The sequence below is a fragment of the Rhizopus microsporus genome (genome assembly GCF_002708625.1).
Source record: "Rhizopus microsporus ATCC 52813 unplaced genomic scaffold scaffold_12, whole genome shotgun sequence".
NCBI lineage: Eukaryota > Fungi > Mucoromycota > Mucoromycetes > Mucorales > Rhizopodaceae > Rhizopus > Rhizopus microsporus.
Window position 1 is genome coordinate 182882 of NW_019671927.1, and position 18382 is coordinate 201263.

Genomic DNA, 18382 nt, shown 5'->3' on the forward strand with positions numbered 1-18382 from the left:
AAAAAAAAAAGTATAATCTTACCTTATCATTTGTTCTGACTCTAGTTGACGTCTATTACAATAGTCTTTACATGCATCACAGAATGACTTTAATCCCTTTGCATGCTCAGCATAAAACTAATAAAAAGTTATATTAGACGTTGAATGTATTAGTAACTGTCAACATACCTTAAGTCCCTCTGACAGATTAGTTCTAATCTCTTTATATTTCAGATACGCCTGGTGAAGATTTTGAAGTGCCTTTTCTCTTTTAGCTGATCCGTTATTAGGCGTCCCTGTCATATATTGATGATATGCATCATTCAATTGCCTTAAAATAATGCTCTGTTGCTCATCCTCCTTGTCCACTGTCATTACAAAGCTATCATATTTCCGTAGGTTAACAATGAACAAATCTTCAAATTGTGCTGCTTCAATCTTGACCGTAGGTGATTTGGCTGTTAGTTCTGCTGCCTTCTTTAACAAGGCTGGAGAAATATCATCTGCATTGGCTGCCTTTTTGGCTTGATCGATCAAGTCTCTACGAATTCTCAAATGTTGATTCATGTCTTCTATGAGTCGTTTGATACGAAGCAAGCTGTCTTGTTGGGATTTGCCATTTTCTGTACTATCATCTGACGGAATAGATTCCTCAAGTTCCTCTCTTGTTAAAGTTAGGATGCTTATAATCTTTGACCACGTATCCAGTCTGCTCTTGACAATAGCATCTGCCTTTTGAGCAGATGTTATAGTGTGTCTATGCTTCTGTCCTTGAGCTACTAGTTGTCGTGTTAACGTTGTGGATTCTGGCCGGTTCCATGCTATTGATGTCTGTGTTAATTCTCGCATGTCTACCAAATTACGCATTGCCAAGTTGTTACCTGAAGTATACTTTGATCGAAGCGCTTCATCCGTTTCCTGTTCTTCATCTAGAGCATTAAAAGCCTCCTCTAGAATGTTTGCATTTCTAGAAGAGGCCTTCTGAACCTGCTCCCACATATTATATAATGCTTGTATGCCGCCTTCACTTCTTACTTCGGCCGCTTGTCTCAGAATGGACTCTGGTAAGCCCGTTGTATGTTCAACCGTGGCCAATAATGTAGGTAGGTTTAATGATTCAACAGAACTAATGTTTAATTAATTCAGAGTCGTAGCTACGTATCTTGTATGTACCTGTGGTATACACCTGTCAATTCTTCAAGTTTCGCTATAATATCTTCTTTCACCAATCGCTCCTTTCTGTCTACGTATACACTAGCCGCCTGATGAACTGCAAATGGAACAAGTTTCTGAAATAAGGGCAAACCAATGATAGGATGAGGTGGTGTATCCAGACTGCTTTCATTATTGAGCATAAGGGGCACAGGGTCAGAAATTTCTGGAGGAGCAGTAGCTTTGACCATTTGAGTCTTCAAGATTGGCTGTAAGGATGATACGGGCGGTACTCTTGCTAAGTAGATAACATCATTATCTTTTTGGGCTCTTGCAAGGTTTGCTGAGATAATCTGCTGCAGTGATTTCAAGTCATTGACGACAGGTATAGAAAGCAGTTTTTGATTGGCTTTGATAATTTCTAATGCACGCTTCACGATATCGGACGCAAAGTGTAATCGAGCTAATTCCTCGCCATATTTGTCCAAGGATAGACATTCACATGATTTTCTGAACTGAGCAGCCGCTTTAAAATGAAATGCCTTGACTTGTACATGGATTAGCCATGACTTTGGGTATACATTTTGAACGAATGAGTTGGAAGCAAACTCATAAGCAGCATCATAAAACTCGGATATCTTGATCGCCAACCTTGCGATCGTTCCGTCACGAAGTTGATCCATCGCAGCCTTCTGCCAGACGCACTCTTGTGCTTGTGCAAGCATCAGATGAATCAATGTCTGCAGAGCATAGGTTGACAAATCGATCGTTGGTGCGATTCTCATCTCGGGTATAACAACATCTAACAAATGTTGAAAACAGCCTGCTGAGCTCTGCAGCACTGTGGCATCAATACATAGCCGAAGAATAGGACAAGATAGAATCTTTTTAAAACGATAAACTTGCCTGAAAATAATTGCATGCTCGTTTCACTCCCTCGGTTGTTGATCGATCTTCTGCGTTTCCAAGTTGGCTGTATATGGCGCCTATTGAGTATAGAATACATGCCTTTTCATAATTCATATTTCGATGAGCTATTTCCTCATAGCAGAGAAGAAGAAGAAGATAGGATCAAGGTTAGCTTTAGTTTTTGTTGTCCTTTAATAAAATCTGATTTACCTATTATCTGCGGTGCTTCCATTGCAGTTGATACGTACCAAGGAAACTCGATACCAACCTATCAATTTAAATATGAGCAAGATATGATCAACTATAAAAGCAATATACAAACATCAATAGGAAACTTAGAGCTAATAAATACAAGCTGAGCATAGTATCTAAAAGAATATGTTGTTATTGTACATGGTCATGTCTCTTAATTTCTTCATGATGTACTTGATAAGTCTGTTGAGTGACTTTTCATTTGCTTCCATAAAGATGCAGTCATTTCTTAGTTCGTCCAAGATTCGAAAGTCATCTGTATATAAATCCGGATGCTCGGCATAACCGTTGGAAATGTATTCCCTCAAGTAGGGAGTCATAAAGACACGATCAGTACTTTTGGGATTACAGGCTAACATATTGGTCATTTCTACTGAGCTATCAGCAAGTGAAGGTGAACGACTAAGCTTATTTGTTGGAGATAACATAATGGGCTGAAAAAGAGGAGAGAGAGAAAAAAAGAAAGTTACAATGTCAGATTTCTTTCATGAAACCAAAGGTTACACGCACCATAAACAACAACACTCCCCACCTGACTCTATAAATCCAACTATTGCTATTGCAACAAGTACTATCCTCTCCCCCTCAATAACCATCATCTCTTGTAGGCAAGCTTCACTGTATTTTAATACTTTTATTAAAATAGAGCAAGATAAAAAAACTAATTCCACATAAGATACTATTATGATAACAAGTGAGTCTTTTGCACTAAATATTAATATGCAGTACTTTACCTTTGGTGTACTGGAGAATTTCTGGTATCCTTTAATAACCTTATTCACTGACTCCAAAAAGTCCTTTTCGGTAGCAACCTTTCTTCTTGCACGAATAGCAAACATACCAGCCTCTGTACAGACACTTCGTAATTCAGCACCAGTAGCATTTGGACATAATCTAGCAATCAATTCATAACGGATATCTCTTTCGACGCTCATGCTTTTTGCGTGAATCTTTAAAATATGAGCACGTCCTTCTAAATCAGGTAAACCAAACTCTACACGACGATCCAGACGACCAGGTCTCAAAAGAGCCGGGTCTAATGTGTCTGGTCTGTTTGTGGCCATCAGCACCTTAATGTTGCCTCTTGGATCAAAACCGTCTAGTTGATTAATCAATTCTAACATTGTTCGCTGAACTTCATTATCACCACCAGCTCCATCGTCAAATCTAGCGCCACCAATAGCATCTACTTCGTCAAAAAAGATGATACAAGCCTTTTTTGTTCTTGCCATCTCAAACAATTCACGAACCATACGTGCACCTTCACCAACATACTTTTGTACAAGTTCCGAACCGATAACACGAATGAATGTAGCATCCGTTCTGTTGGCTACAGCACGAGCACAGAGGGTTTTACCTGTACCAGGAGGACCATAAAGCAAGACACCTTTAGGAGGGTCAATACCGAGGTTTACAAATCGCTCAGGTTGAAGAAGTGGTAACTCAACTACTTCACGAAGACGTTCGATCTGCTCTTTACAACCACCAACATCGCTGTACGTAACATCTGGCTTTTCTTCTACCTGCATCATCGTGACAGAAGGGTCAATTTTAGGTGGCAAAGGGATTTGAATTTGATATTTTGTACGGTCGACACTAATAAAAGCGTATTAGACATATCAATACACATCAGCAGCAGTTAAATTTTACCCAACACGCATTCCTTCTTCAATATCAGTTGGAGAGACATGTCGAACTAATTCCACAACAAACTTTGCAATTTGCTTTACATTAATCACATATTTTGGATCTTCATTATTTTCTCCTTGAATGATCTTTGTGCAGCGAGCAACTTGTAAAGGTTGCTCTTCTTGCATTCTTTGTTTATCAGCGGGAATATCCCACAAGTTGGGAGCAGCTAAACCTGTGTCAGATTCCTTGACACCTGTAATTACTTTAGTACATGACATAATGCTCAAAATTAGATGAGAAAATACCTATATGTTCATTAACACGCTTTTGAATATCCTTAAGGTCTTGCTCTAAAGTCTTTAATTCCTTTGTATAAGGGCCTTGTCCCTGTTAGGATTGCTTTTAGTCTACGTTTTGTTGTCACTACTGTTTATAATCATTTACATATGTTTTTAAAAGCTTGATATCTCCTTCATCCAAAGCTATATATGCAATTATTAACAACCGATTGATGACGAATCTACTGCTTTTCATATTTACCAACAATCTTTTCTTTATTTTCATTGTCTTCGACATTTCCTTCGTCTACATTCATATGTTAGCTTCCTTTAACTGTGCTAATAAAAGTATCTTTTACATTTTTCCCAATCAGATTTTGGTGGCATGTTGATTTATATTGGATTGTTTGTTAAAAAAAAAAGAACAAGAAATAAATGCTGCTCAAACTCAAACTTACGTGTCCTGCTGTGACGGTGATGACGACGAAGATACGGTGTTACCCACCCACTTTTAAGGTCAGTCACTAATGACTGACTTCAAATCATTTTTTGAACAGTATAAATACTATCTTGTTTTTGGCTCTCAAAGAGAAGTATTCATTGAAATAACAATAAATCCTTGATGTATTTTTTTTTATATAAAGTAAAACCCTTTTTCCCCTTTTTCTCTTTTCTTTAGCTCTGATTTTGGTATAACAATTATATTACCTGTCAGAGCATTTTCAAACTTCTACTTTTATTTACCTCATTTGCCTTTTATTACTCAATTACTTATTTGGTCTATTAAAGATCTGGCGGTCACTACAAAGCGAGCCTTTAACACCAGATTCTTACTTATCAACCAAACACGCAAAACTACAATATTTCCTAATTCTACACTGCGTTTGAATCTTCACTCTTTGAGTTGTACTGACTTAGATTACCCCAATAAGACAATGATGACGTTAGTATTTTCTTTTCGAATCAGAATAGAATAAAGCACTTACTAGTGTAAAAGGACCAAGCAAATAGTACTATAGTGCTGGTTAAAGGACTCTATTAAATGTAGAATTCCTTGATCTAATATTACAGTTATTATTAACATAATCTGCAAGAATCGATCGAATGTTCAATGCTGCGTTGGCGTCTCGGTTCCAGACCTATCATTGGATGGAGTTGACAGTATTAAAATAGAATAATCAGTACTTAACTAGTTGTAACTAAGCAAAAGTAACTTACCAGGTTTCTACCATGAACATTACCAGCTGAACACTGGCTGCAAAGTTTCAACGGACATACAATGGGCACATAGCCTATTTTGTAAATGATTAGGTTAGAACATAAACTTTAAGCGTTCAAAGTTTGGAAGATATACTTATTTGCGTTTTATTGGGACAGGAACTAGATTGATTAATAATGCGATTGTCATCATTTACACACCATTTAATAAGCTTTTTCTCTGAGCTCTGTCTAATCATCTTTTTTCCAAGAAGAATTAAATCGAGGTCAATATCTTGTACAGCTATTTATATAAATAATATTTACATACTAATGGTTGCAGTCAAATCCTCTTTCAGGCACAGCAATATCCTCTAAATCGTTTTTGCAATGGCTGCAAACTTTTGGCGTCCTATATTTATCAACTAATATTACTATTTCTTTTTTTTGATAAATGTCTGCGTAATTTATATTGCCTATATTAGATATTATTGTATATTTTTGAAATTCATTTTACCTTGGAGGGTGTAGGAGTAAATGAACGCATAGAACTTGGAAGGCTTGCGTCGCCATATGCAGAAATGACTCTCCTACGGTGTTGACTTTGAAATCCAGTATTCCTACGATATAGCTGCCTCTCTACTCTTCGTTCTCTGCTTGTACTTCCAGGAGCTGCTACATTTCCAGTAGGAGTTTGCAGTGCATACGAATTTCATGGTGCACTTTACCTAAAAGTACCTTATTGATGATCAGTTCATGCATTGTTCTGCTGCTTACCAACCACGAATTTTCACCAATATGGAAATGAATATCAACATTGAAAGTTAGTATAACCAATTTAAGACAACTTATTTACAAAGAAAGATGAACAGAAGGCTGAATCGCTTAATCTTTATCTTGGTTGATGATATTTATACCGATATTATGCACAACGCCGCAAGGATGGCCGTCAATATCGGACGTATGAGCTCAGAGACTAGAGAAGCAAAAAAGAAAATGACTGCAGCAGAAGAGATCAATGAGCTGTCATTAGAAGATATGGTGCAGAAGGTGTATATCGATGAAGAAGTTTGTTATATTGTCAAGTCTTTTACGACGGAAGTTGTATACAATATATCAACTGAGCAAGGAATAATGACTGCATGTAACTGTATAGAATTTTAACGTAGCAGGCGTGCCTGTAAGCATATGTATTTGATTTATCGCTTCGATAAAAGCTGTGCCGTTTACAGCCAAGGCAAATTGTCACGACAGTAATAAGAGAAATGCTACAGCGTACTTACGATATTACCTAGAAATTGACTTTAGCTTGAAAGTTCATACGATGGATAATATCGAAGAAGTTACTGAAAACTCTAATGTATTTCAATCAGAAGCTGGAGGTAGAACGGATGAGGTGTTGACAAGCATCACGAATGTATGCAAACAAGCTTTAGAAAGTCGTATACATTTAACTTTTGAAAATAATAACAGATCGTTACAGATATATAATGAACAAAGACAGTTGCTGCCAACTAATGAAGAGATGTAGCTTCCACCAAATATAAATATGCAAACGCAAAGATAAACCATACAAGTCAGCTATCCAAGTTTTAAAGTTCAGAAAGGGGAGGCAAAATACGTCATTTTTAGTGGCTTAGTATCGTTCTTTTTACAGAGCAATAGCTCAATGTCCTACTTTTTTTTAACAAGAGGATAAAATGGATTCGTACGATTTAGACCGAAAGCGAAAAGCAGAAGAAGATTTATATGAAGATGTAGCTTATAAGAAGATTCAGTTAGAAAATATCAATAGCGAAAAAGAAGAAGAAAAAGAAACTGATAATGGGGTAAAAGAACAGAAAGAAGAACTCAAACATGATGCTGTTGCCAAACCAGAAGAAGAAATAGATACAACAAAAGAAGAGCCCACTGCTACTGCTACTACAAAGCGAAATTCTCCTCCCCCTGCAGATACTATCATTCCTTTTGACCGTTTGATTGTACTTCACGTAGAAGCCACTTGTGATGAAAATCCCACTAATCCAGCAGCAGTTCAAGTGACAAAAGAGAATTCAGAAATAATTGGTAACAACTCTAGTTTAAGCAGGCTGAATGAAAGCATAACGACTATTTTATTTAGAGCTCTCCTTTGTCGTGCTTGATGCTCATACTTTGGAAACATTACATTCAAGACAGATTTATGTTAAGCCTGAGCGTACACCATTAACGAGCTTTTGTACAGAAGTTACGGGTATTCGATGGAGCTCATTAGAATCTGCTGGCACGTTAAAGAATGCTATTGATGAATTGGACAATTATATAAAGACAAATATTGAGGAACAAAAGAAGAGTTTTTGCTTTGTCACCCATGGCGGTTGGGTTCTTCGTATTCAGCTACCTCGTGAAAGTCGTGATAAGGATGTAGAATTACCACCCTATTTAGCATATTGCCGCATGTTTGATTTGAAGCAAGAGATTCAACGTTGGCAAGTTCATCATCCAGAAGTCAGCTTCCGCTCTACCTCTTTACGTGATTTATGTGATTTATTCAAATTAAACCGCGTCAGAGATCAAACAGTTGGGCTTAATGCATGCTTTACAACAATTAACATCATTCGCTATCTGACTAGTTTTCGTCACCCAGATGTATTTGTACATCCTATCGATACCAATGCAGACCTGAAGCAGTTTAAAAAAGAGGAATCTTTGGTGATCCATTTAGCTGGATTACCTTATGAAGTAACTCAAGGTGAATTAGAAGCCTGGTTCTCCTCTAATGGACTTAGACCTACAACAATGTGGATGATTCAACCAGGAGACCATTCTAAACCTAGCATATCTGGATTTGTTGTCTTTCAGTCACATGCAGATGCTATGCGAGCACTTGCTCTAAATGGACGTTGTTTAGGTGATAGACCAATTGAGGTATGTCCAAGTTCGTCTAGGGTGGTGGATGCTGCGGGTAATATGTTGGTCTCTTTCCCCTTACAAGCTAAAAGTAGACATTTACGACCAGGTGATTGGAACTGTTCAAACTGTGGATTTCACAATTTTGCCTCAAGACGCTATTGTTTCAAGTGTAACTTTGAAAACCCCTCTCCTTCGCCTCATGCGGGAACTTATGTCCCTCATACAAATCCTTATGATTGGACATGCCCTAACCAAACATGTAATTATCACAACTATGCTTCTCGTATGCAGTGTAAGAAATGTGGAGCCTATAAACCCGGAGGAAATAAGTTAGTGAACACAATGCCGAGGAACAGTGGACAGTATTCATCACACTATGCTCCTCCTCCTTCTGCAGGTGGCCCTGCTGCTACTGGCCCTAGTGGCTACGGCGGCTATACGGGTGGTCGTCCTCATCATCATATCACCTTTAGACCAGGCGATTGGTACTGTCCAAACCCTGCCTGTGGGTTCCAAAATTTTGCATCTCGTCAAAGTTGCTTTAGATGCTACACACCTAATCCTAATCAGCAACAGCAACAACAGCAACAACCCACACAGCAATACTGGAGATAAAGCTCAAATCGATCATACTGTGTATAAAGTAATCTGGTGAGAATGGTAAATATTGTCACTTTGCCAGAAATTAATGGCACTATGCCAAAAATAAATGCAAAGTAAAATCTATCTGTCTATTTATGCCCAGTTAATTTGTCTTTTTGAGTAAGCAGAAATATCACAATAGGTTAATTCACTCATTCAAAGTTATGCAATGACAAATAGTTTTTTTTTTTTTACAGAAAAAGAAAGTGTGATCAATATCCTTCTTGTATGACATTTATGTGCACTAAGGTGAAAGAAATACGGTTCTTTTACGGCCATATTTCTATATCCTAACAGAGCATTTCTTCTTTTCTTTTTCCCATTGTTATTTTATTTTTAATGCGTGTTGTAATTGATCAAGGGCCTTATCCACAGATTTGCTAATAGGTCAAGTATTAGTTTCACTCTTAATAGTACTCATTATGTATATACATTTGTCTTGCAAGTTCCTGCAGTTGTAACAGATCCTTATCGAGTTCATCACAATGAGTAATCAGCTCAATAGATTTCCTAGTGCTTGCCTCTAGTTCTTCACACAAATGCTGTGTGCTTGACAAGTAGACATGTTCTAACTCAGTTGTTGACGTTGACATCTGTAGTTATTAGGGACACGAAAACAAACTCTTTGGTCTTTATTGTTTCCTACTTGCTGCATTTGTTCTTGAACTTTTGAAACATGATCTACAAACTGCTGAAGTAGTTGCTGTGATTTTGACTCGAGTGATTCAAAAAAGTCCAAGTCAATATTTGCTTCTTGTGACATTGGAGTGAAAAAAAAAAAAAGACAGAAGCACCTTTCTTGTAAAAGAGAAGAGATGACCTCTCTTCAAGTACTTTTGAAAGGGTTTCACCCATGGTAGAGACTTTTAAGCAACTTTATGACCTGTTTAGAAAAAAGAAGGCCTCATGAAATGACATTTAGTGTCTATTATAAACAAGGGGTCTCAGCATTGCTTCAAAATAACCAAAGCTTATCCTTTATTTTTTCTTACACAGAAAGTGTAACTATCCTCGCCACCTGGGGATGTTGTCAGCAAAGAATATAATGTTTACGTAACATTAGGAAAGGGTGACAGTTTACCATGCTGTGCATAACGTCATTTAGACCTCCGCTTCTACTGTGCATAAATAGAAAAGATTTTGTAGTTTCTTCTTTTTCTCTTATAAACTATCATGTACAACGCAGTAAACAAGCTAAAGGAAGTCGTGACTGGAGTGAGAGGTGAAGAAGAATTTAAAGGAAAGATTATCAATGTTGTCAACCAGTTACCATACAGCTGTATTCTCAACTTATCCAATACCAATCAGTCTATCCTTGACAAGATAAAGCAGCTAAAGTTACAAAAGAACCCTTTTAATGTTTACTCTGAGATAACTCCAGCTCATACACCAACCGAAGAGCATGACTTGAATCCTATCTCTCATATTCAAAGAAGACGGTCCACTATTACTGTCAGTCGAACCAACAACTGGCGATTAACCCAGAGACGCGGTCACTCAGCCATGTATGCTGCCATTGATTCATTAAAGAAGGATTACCAGACTCTTTATATCGGAGGCACAGGTTCTATCTTTACGGATGAAAATGATCCTATCGAAGTGAATGACATTAGTGAAGAGGAAAGAGATAGCTTAACAAGTCTGTTGTTGTCTAAATATGACATGCTACCCATTTTTGTTGAAGATAAGCTTGCCTCCGGCCATTATGAAGGTTACAGTAAACAAGGTAAGAATAATGAAAAACGAGATGGTTAATATGATGTGAAGCTAAAAAGATATAAAAAAGTGCTTTGGCCATTGATGCACTACCTTATGTGGTCTGATAACGTAGATGAGATTGCATTTTGGAAAGATTATGTAAAAGTGAATGAAATATTTGCTCAAGAAGCAATAAATCACTATAACGATGGCGATATCAGTAAGTCATATTAACTATGTATCGATATTCTGACGCGTTCTTGTTATAGTTTGGGTTCATGATTACCACTTGTTTCTTGTTCCTCAGATGATTCGCGAGAGACTGCCTGATGCACGTGTAGGCTTGTTTATACATACACCATTCCCAAGCTCTGAAATATTTAGATGTCTTCCTCGTAAGTAACAATGGGCTATATAATAGCAGACGTTCACTTATGTGTGTTTATATACTAGATCGTAGGGAGATTCTTCAAGGCATTTTAGGAGCAAATCTGATCGGCTTGCAGACATATGATTATGCTCGCCATTTCACTTCTTGTTGTACGCGTCTCCTAGGCTATGAGTACACTCCTGCAGGTGTACTTGGTCAAGGATCTCTTGTTCAAATAGGAATCTATCCCATCGGCATTGACCTTGAAAGAACACGAGATCATTGCAACCGTCCGGGCGTTGAACCTAAAGCAAAAGCGATTAGGGAGAGGTACGCAGGAAAGAAGTTGATCATTGGTAGAGATAAACTCGATCGCGTCAAGGGAGTGCTTCAGAAACTGGAAGCCTTTGAAATCTTTTTGGATACACATCCCGAATGGCGAGATAAGGTTGTCTTGATCCAAGTGACCTCACCCGGTGTCTTGGATACTCCCGATCTTGAAAAAAAGGCAAACGAAATTGTTGCACGCGTCAACAGCAAATACGGTTCATTAGAGTTCTCGCCTGCAAATCTCTTTAATCAACATATTGATCGTGATGAATACTATGCTCTTTTGAAGGTGGCTGATATCGGTCTTGTTACACCCGTGATTGACGGTATGAACACTTCGAGCTTTGAGTACATCGTCGCACAGGAAGGTCACCACAGTCCATTGATATTATCTGAATTTACGGGTACAGCAAGAAGTATGAGTGCAGCCATTATTGTCAACCCTTGGAACTTTAATGAAGTGGCTAGAGCTATTGCAGAGTGTTTATCGATGAGTGAAGAAGAGAAAAAGATAAAATATGAGGTAGGGACACTAGGTAAAGCATGATTTAGAACACTGTGTTCACGTTTTCTTTTGATAAGCAACTCAGTCAATTTGTGACATCTCACACTGCCAGCTTTTGGGCTCGATCTCTTGTCAAGGGGCTCCTTGACACGAAAAAGAGTAATTGGGGAACGACTGCTCCTCTCGATGTTTCACGTGTTAAAGTAGAATATGATAATAGCCGCAAACGTGCATTGTTTTTTGACTATGATGTAAGGATGAAATTACGTTAAGAAGGTGATGCCGACTCGTTTTTTTTTCTTGTTATCATAGGGGACCCTGGTACCTATTCATGCTAATCCAGAAGATGCCAAGCCTTCAGAGAGAGCGATTGAGGTTTTGAAAAAACTATGTGAGAACCCTCAAAATGTCGTATGGGTTGTCTCTGGTCGTACACAGGTAACCCTCCTTTGATCAATTAGATCTTTATCCAACGTTATTTTTTGTAGGAATGGCTCGACCAATATTTGGGCCACATACCCAATTTGGGCTTATCTGCTGAACACGGTTGCTTCATTAAGGACCCACAGAGCACAACTTGGACAAACGCGGCAGAGAATCTGGACTTTTCTTGGAAAGATGGAGTTAAAGAGGTCTTTGAGTATTATACTGAGCGTACACCAGGCAGTACTGTTGAGGAAAAGGAGTGCTGTATTGTCTGGCATTACCGCAAGGCAGATCCAAAATTTGGGTAAAAGAAAGAAAAGAAAAAACATGTTGTCCACTTCAATTCATCATATAATAGTGCATTTCAAGCAATGGAGTGTCAAAATCATATTGAGCAAAACTTTGTAGGCAAACAGCCTATCGAATGCTTACCAAACAAGATGAATGTGGAAGTTCGTCACAGTTTAATCAATAAGGGATCGGTAGTCAATCGAGTTGTAGCTCAAAATGACACGATCGATTTCGTCCTCTGTGTTGGAGATGATAAGACCGATGAAGACATGTTCCGCACTTTAGAAAGAATTCAAGCAAGCGGTACAGAAGTGGTGCAATTTATTGTTATTGTTGGCTCTCATGAACGCAAGACGCTTGCCAAGTGGAGAATAGAGTCGAGCACGAAATTTTTGGATCTTTTAAACTTGCTTTCACAAGAATAATAACAATAAATACTTTTTATTGATAATGACAATGATATGAGATAGAAGATGGTGTATGCTTTATAAATAGATGTCAAATAATTAGTAATTAAGGATGCACCGGACAATGTTCTAAGACAAATAAGTCATCAAAAACAAAAAGGTACTTTAGAAGTAGTTTACTAGTCATGTGTAATTTTGATCCACAAACGGCGCAAATCTTTCCAGTACCATTTCCATCTGATCTTTGATCACAAAGAATATGTGTAAAAATGATTAAAGTCATTTCTAAAGAAAAAGAAAAAGAAAAAGAAATAACGCCTTTTATCCCATTCCTTATCTTGCTTTTATTTATCAAGAGTCTTACACTCTTTTATGAAATCAAAATGTGATACAATATCCTTTCTTCCTTTTCCTCCTATCAGTTCCGATAAAGAGCTTATGTCACTTTCCATTGTGTCTGTTCAATCTTTTCTTTACAAGAGTAATGAACAACGACACCATTCGGAAATACAGCAAATACACTAGATTGATGTCAAAAAAAGAGGGCATTCTATCTCCATGACTTCACTTACCTATTGCCAATGCGTTTGTTACACTGCGGACACATGCGATCCTCTGTGATTTTGACAGCTCGAGACTTGTAATACATGAGCTGTTCTTCAGCCTACATAAAAAAAAGACGCAAATTAGCATATGAATATTTAAGTCGTCATTCATTTACCTGTATTTGTTCTGCTTTTAATAGATTCTTTACAATCAAATCCATATTTCTTCTCTTGTTTGCCGCACGAATATATTTTTCAAAGAACGGGAATAAACCATGTAACTGTGTCTCGGAAGGCAAGATAGACAATACTTCACTCGCATTAATGTGTGATCCATGATGTGCAAGCAAGTCCAACGCTGGTTGAATCAATGGTTCTTGTTGATTACTGGGATTCAAATACACTTTTAACAGAGTCAAGTACATCTCTTCACCCTTTTTAGCATCCACTCGGAATATCTTTGTACAATATCTAATATCTTGTGTTTAATCATTTACCTTTTTTGTAATTACACCTACTCTTCTGCCATGACGTAGTTTTTTAGTTTATATACATAGATATCAAGTGCTTGATCGTGCTGTCCGATTCGACTCAGCAGAATAGCTCGTTCCTCAAACAGGTCTAATAAAAATAGTGTTATCAGAATGCATTACGATATCCTGATCATTTGTTTACCATCATCCGGAAGACGCGTTAATATCCTTTCGGCTTTATAAAAGGATGATCCTGTCAAGAATGAAAGAAGTCTAGACCTTGTATCATAGGTATCCCCTACTATTATTGATTAGTGGTTTTGTTTGTTAACTGTCATGATTACCATTTTTCTTTTTATTTGAATTGATTTTATCGAGATAGACAATAACAAGTCTATTATGAAATTCCGGAGATTCATCATGAAGTTCTTGAATGATAAACTCCAAATATTGAATGACTAAATCACTTGAAATAGACTCTAAATGCTTCAACACTTTATCTCTTGGAAATGTTTCTGTCTTTTCTAGATCATCAATAAATATCTGTAATCAGGGGTTAGTCATATGTCCTCTCTCCTCTTTCTCTCGTTCTGATATCATTCAACTCACATCCATGCCATGTTTTGGATCCTTTTCCAACACCCAACGTGAATACTCTAGTACAAGCTCAAAATATTCTATTCCTAATCTCTGCAAGTATCGAATAGTCGGCAGGACGCCACGTAAGGGCCCATCCTGTTGATTTCCAAGTCTAAGAGTAACATTTTTAGTACTTCTTGAATTGACTATTATAATATTTTTACTTTTGTAGTAAATCAAGTGCTCTTCCGTGCAATCCTTTACAATTATAAAGATCGACAAGTTCCTTGTATTTCTTTTTTATATAATGTCAGTCCATATTTTTCAGATATGATCTCTTTTTAACTTACTCTTTTCTCCATCAAGATCGTTTCACACTCTTCAACATCACAATGGTTTTGAACTCTGAGCAATGGACCGACGAGTGCATCATTAGTCATCATGTAAGATTTCAAAAGAGTGGTGTCGACCAACGACGCTTGGTCCAAGAGAGACTGATTATCTACAGAATCACTCTTGGGTGATTTGACAGAAGGATCATTCAACTTTCTAGCAAGTTTCTGTCGCTTATCTGTCAAGTATCGAATCAAATATGTGACAGCATCACGAAGATGGAATCCGGTGAGTGGTACAGGTTCCCGCTTGATGGAACTTGCGACTGTAGTCGCTTTGCTTTTAGTCGAAGCCCGACTTGCTGGTCGCTCTATCTTTTCCTCTTCGATGCTTTTCTTGGTATCACCATCATGATTGCTGTTCTCATCTTCTTCCTTCTTAGCCAAATGACCGGCAATCATGTCTGGGTATAAACTGATCACTTCTTCTGGTGACGTGTCCAGTTCTTGGAATAGCTCAAGTGCCTTATCGTACTCTCCATGTCGAAATAAGTCATGAGCATATGCAGTACGAATCGAAGTGAGCTTTGCTTCCTTGTCTTGGACAAGTACAGCATCAATTTGATCCAACAAGCTGACTGCTTCTTTATACTCTTGCTTTTCCACGAGTTGATCTACCTTTAAACAAAGAATCAATTATCTCTTTCTCTCTCTTTTTTTTTTTTTTTTTTTTTTTTTTTTTTTTTTTTGGATGCAACAGTTACCTGTGATGAAAAACTATAGGGAGTCAAACGATAGATCTGTGAAGTGCTTGCTACATAGACTAGCTTTCCTTGATTTAAGAATCTAGTATTTGCTAAATCAATGTGTTGCACTAAGGACAGTGTTTGGATGTTTCGCACTTCCACATGCTTTGGAAGAATGGCAATCACATAAGGATAAGAATAACCTAGTTCAGTCAAATGAGTATATTTTTATTTCTGCCTATTTCAACTTACCAATTTGTTCTGGTGCTCCTGACCACTCAATACCCACCTTTCGTGTTGGAGTACCATCCAATCCGAGAAAGATACTGATGTCTATTAATAAATTATAAGAAGCGGAAAATAGCAACGATAACGTCAATTACGGTCTCTAGCCAAAAGCATCTCGTTATTGGGTATCTTTGTAATCATCGGTTTTCCTCCTCTTGATCCTATTGACATGTTGTAAAGACTGTTCAAAGTGCTCATAGGCCCTGCTTCAGCCTGTCCAGTTAAGGCAAATAGTTCTGTTAATTGACCTTGCTCTACATCCATCAGGGCATACTCTGCTAGGAACCCCAAGCAAATCTTTGTGGCCCCCACCCAGGACATCGCTTTGATTCGATCTGGTATATTCAACTCCTTTGTCTCGCAAAACTGAGTGTCCTTCCAAATAAACACAAGTAGCTTCTTTCTCACAGCCACAGCCAATCGAGTGGTCAGAACTGGGACTTGCTCCTCAGGGCTCATTTCAACCATGGTTTGTACTGCAAATAGGTTGGCACCCTTTGTTTTGGCCAATGCCATCTTTAACTCAAATGTATGTAGATCATGTAGGCTGACCAGTCCGTCTAATAAATCTCGGTTATTGTTCTATGCATACACTTTTTAAAATATATATACCTGAGAGTGACACGAGTACATCAATTTCCTTTATGATATCCAGTTGCTCAATAGGTCTCTTTGAGAAAGTCTTTATAGTCTTGGAAAGTGTTACTTCGGGCACTTCATTATCGTCTGCCACTACAACATGTTATTATTGTTCTTCCTTTAGATAATGAGTTATACCTAGTGGTTCTTTAATGTCAAAGACAAGTAGCTGACCCGAACCAGTGCCAATCAAGAGTCTGTCTCCTTTATATGATGTTGTCAAATGAGAATGTAAAAGTTATGTAAATCTATCTTACCGTGAGCAAAGATAGATTCTATACGATTTAACTTATCAACTACTGTTGTTACTTGAAAAGCATCGTGCATTTTAAATGGTGAGAAATGAAACACTCTATTTTGCCCTTTTTTTCTTTCTTTCTTCAATGCTGAATGTTTGTGTAACAATCAGAACGAGACGTCATTGAAAAGAGCATTGATTTGAACGAGATGTCTCAATAGAGAGGTACATAAGTATGTACATGACATATAGAATGCCTATGTCATTTGTTCAATTTTAGATTGCTACTTTGAAACAGCCTACAAAGACTGCTTGTCCATGATGAAATGGTTTTATGATCGTATTGATCTCCTTCCTTTTCCTAACTAAGCTCTATGCATGAAATTACAGTGTTTCCACGCTCAACTGGTCACTTTACCGAGAAAATTGGTCATATTTTTGAGAGCTAATTGGAAATCTTCTTGAATCAAATTGCTCAGGGTCCAAGCTGTATGACTTTATTAGACTGGCTGCCTGGTTTGGAATCCTTGTTGTCAAATATAGTTTCTTTAAGGCATGACTTAAGGGCAGTATGATCCCATGAAACGTCAAAATAACATTTTATTATAAGAAGATACGCCAGCTAAGGCATATCTACATGACGATGTAGTGTATTGGTAATCTTCCTATTAGTCGAAAGAAAAGATAAGTCATAGATTACAAAATGTTTTTCCATCTTTTTACACTGTTTCATATATGCTTGATGTTTAGGCAATGTTTTTATGATGTTTTCTGCAAGATTGGCTATCAAAATGGAGTTAACTTTTTCATATATGTTGCATATTATCTTTAAGCCTTACGATAATGCTTGTTGTCTAAAACATTTAGATGTCTTCTTCTTATTTTTTGAATTCCTGTATTTCCCTTGAAGATTTTGCGCTCTGGCTTGTCCATAAGGAAGTCTATATCTTGCTTATGCAGCCACTGATTGAAACCAAGTGGAGAAACTTTGTCAAACTTCTTGGTAAATCTCCATACGGCTCCCAAGATTTCTTTATCATATACGTAAACCAGCTTGTATGATGAATGTAGTAAGTATTCTAACTCTGATCGAAAGGCACAGTTAATAAAGTCAATAGCTTGCGAATCATTAGCTATGTTTTAAAGTAGGGAAACACTACATGCACCAGAAATTAGACTAATTCTACGTGCACTACCTCTATCCTCTACCTATGATGAAGTTCAACAAAACTTTCCAATGTGTCGCGTCAATCTAAACATGACATTATAAAGTCAGAATCTTAGTTTGTTTCTTTTCAAGAAGACGAGATAAAAAGAAATGCTGTTTATTTATTTATTCTGATTTTATGATGTCAATTTGATCAATAAAGAACCAGAATCAGCTCAAGTGTAATTATAATAAATTATTTCATGTCAAAGGATATTTCACTGAACAGTCTTACATGTAGTGCCTAGAAGAAACGCTCGTAGAATTAGCCTATTTTCTGGTGCATGTAATGTTGGCCGTTTTATTTCTTACGTTTATCTTTATTTACAGAATGTTAGGTCACTTTTCTCACTTATGTCACTGTCTTCTTGTCTT

The 18382-nt window shown here is 37.4% G+C and overlaps 8 protein-coding genes across 8 annotated transcripts; 4 read left to right on the plus strand and 4 right to left on the minus strand.

The window, feature by feature from the left end:
- Positions 1-18: 18 nt before the first annotated feature.
- On the minus strand, positions 19-2660 carry RHIMIDRAFT_204747 (BRO1-domain-containing protein; the record flags this gene model as incomplete). Its single annotated transcript, XM_023606779.1, has 8 exons — positions 19-117; positions 169-800; positions 861-1105; positions 1153-1957; positions 2034-2165; positions 2251-2308; positions 2363-2408; positions 2467-2660. 8 exons carry the CDS (start codon positions 2658-2660, stop codon positions 19-21), a joined length of 2211 nt encoding a protein of 736 aa, XP_023464583.1.
- A 293-nt stretch (positions 2661-2953) lies between these two features.
- Positions 2954-4589, minus strand: RHIMIDRAFT_285372 (26S proteasome subunit P45; the record flags this gene model as incomplete). Its single annotated transcript, XM_023613273.1, has 7 exons — positions 2954-2971; positions 3027-3888; positions 3943-4177; positions 4230-4311; positions 4369-4406; positions 4465-4509; positions 4562-4589. 7 exons carry the CDS (start codon positions 4587-4589, stop codon positions 2954-2956), a joined length of 1308 nt encoding a protein of 435 aa, XP_023464584.1.
- A 1674-nt stretch (positions 4590-6263) lies between these two features.
- On the plus strand, positions 6264-6930 carry RHIMIDRAFT_293093 (uncharacterized protein; the record flags this gene model as incomplete). The annotated part of the gene is made up of 2 exons (XM_023613954.1): positions 6264-6543; positions 6617-6930. The coding sequence occupies 2 exons, from the start codon at positions 6264-6266 to the stop codon at positions 6928-6930; spliced, it is 594 nt and encodes a 197-aa protein (XP_023464585.1).
- Positions 6931-7011: 81 nt separating this feature from the next.
- RHIMIDRAFT_26630 (uncharacterized protein) lies at positions 7012-7476 on the plus strand. The gene is made up of 2 exons (XM_023611900.1): positions 7012-7228; positions 7290-7476. The coding sequence occupies exons 1-2, from the start codon at positions 7100-7102 to the stop codon at positions 7377-7379; spliced, it is 219 nt and encodes a 72-aa protein (XP_023464586.1). The 5' UTR covers positions 7012-7099; the 3' UTR covers positions 7380-7476.
- On the plus strand, positions 7370-8840 carry RHIMIDRAFT_187486 (uncharacterized protein; the record flags this gene model as incomplete). Its single annotated transcript, XM_023605886.1, has 3 exons — positions 7370-7466; positions 7522-8504; positions 8655-8840. Coding segments are annotated over 3 exons (1266 nt in total), but the record flags the coding sequence as incomplete, so codon positions are not given.
- A 273-nt stretch (positions 8841-9113) lies between these two features.
- On the minus strand, positions 9114-9701 carry RHIMIDRAFT_258100 (uncharacterized protein; the record flags this gene model as incomplete). The annotated part of the gene is made up of 3 exons (XM_023611322.1): positions 9580-9701; positions 9366-9526; positions 9114-9313 (listed from the first exon to the last, which is right to left on the minus strand). Coding segments are annotated over exons 1-3 (328 nt in total), but the record flags the coding sequence as incomplete, so codon positions are not given.
- Positions 9702-10436: 735 nt separating this feature from the next.
- Positions 10437-12978, plus strand: RHIMIDRAFT_204854 (uncharacterized protein; the record flags this gene model as incomplete). Its single annotated transcript, XM_023606788.1, has 8 exons — positions 10437-10659; positions 10720-10851; positions 10901-11026; positions 11085-11854; positions 11914-12087; positions 12149-12274; positions 12325-12566; positions 12621-12978. 8 exons carry the CDS (start codon positions 10437-10439, stop codon positions 12976-12978), a joined length of 2151 nt encoding a protein of 716 aa, XP_023464589.1.
- A 271-nt stretch (positions 12979-13249) lies between these two features.
- On the minus strand, positions 13250-16918 carry RHIMIDRAFT_293097 (uncharacterized protein). Its single transcript, XM_023613955.1, has 15 exons — positions 16820-16918; positions 16701-16766; positions 16536-16655; positions 16019-16483; positions 15888-15968; positions 15654-15838; positions 14908-15567; positions 14782-14852; positions 14588-14729; positions 14323-14521; positions 14181-14279; positions 14024-14126; positions 13682-13976; positions 13533-13624; positions 13250-13481 (listed from the first exon to the last, which is right to left on the minus strand). The coding sequence occupies exons 1-15, from the start codon at positions 16887-16889 to the stop codon at positions 13397-13399; spliced, it is 2733 nt and encodes a 910-aa protein (XP_023464590.1). The 5' UTR covers positions 16890-16918; the 3' UTR covers positions 13250-13396.
- Positions 16919-18382: the final 1464 nt, after the last annotated feature.

What these genes read in the sequence shown, in the direction of transcription:
- RHIMIDRAFT_293097 (XM_023613955.1), bottom strand. Translation starts at nt 16,889, where the DNA reads ATGCACGATGCTTTTCAAGTAACAACAGTAGTTGATAAGTTAAATCGT. An exon ending in GATGCTTTTGGCTAGAGACC is followed by an intron (nt 15,969 to 16,018) that starts GTAATTGACGTT and finishes ATTTATTAATAG; the next exon opens with ACATCAGTATCTTTCTCGGA. An exon ending in TTCAAATAAAAAGAAAAATG is followed by an intron (nt 14,280 to 14,322) that starts GTAATCATGACA and finishes AATCAATAATAG; the next exon opens with TAGGGGATACCTATGATACA.
- RHIMIDRAFT_26630 (XM_023611900.1), top strand. Translation starts at nt 7,100, where the DNA reads ATGGATTCGTACGATTTAGACCGAAAGCGAAAAGCAGAAGAAGATTTA. An exon ending in AAAAAGAAACTGATAATGGG is followed by an intron (nt 7,229 to 7,289) that starts GTAAAAGAACAG and finishes AAGAAGAAATAG; the next exon opens with ATACAACAAAAGAAGAGCCC.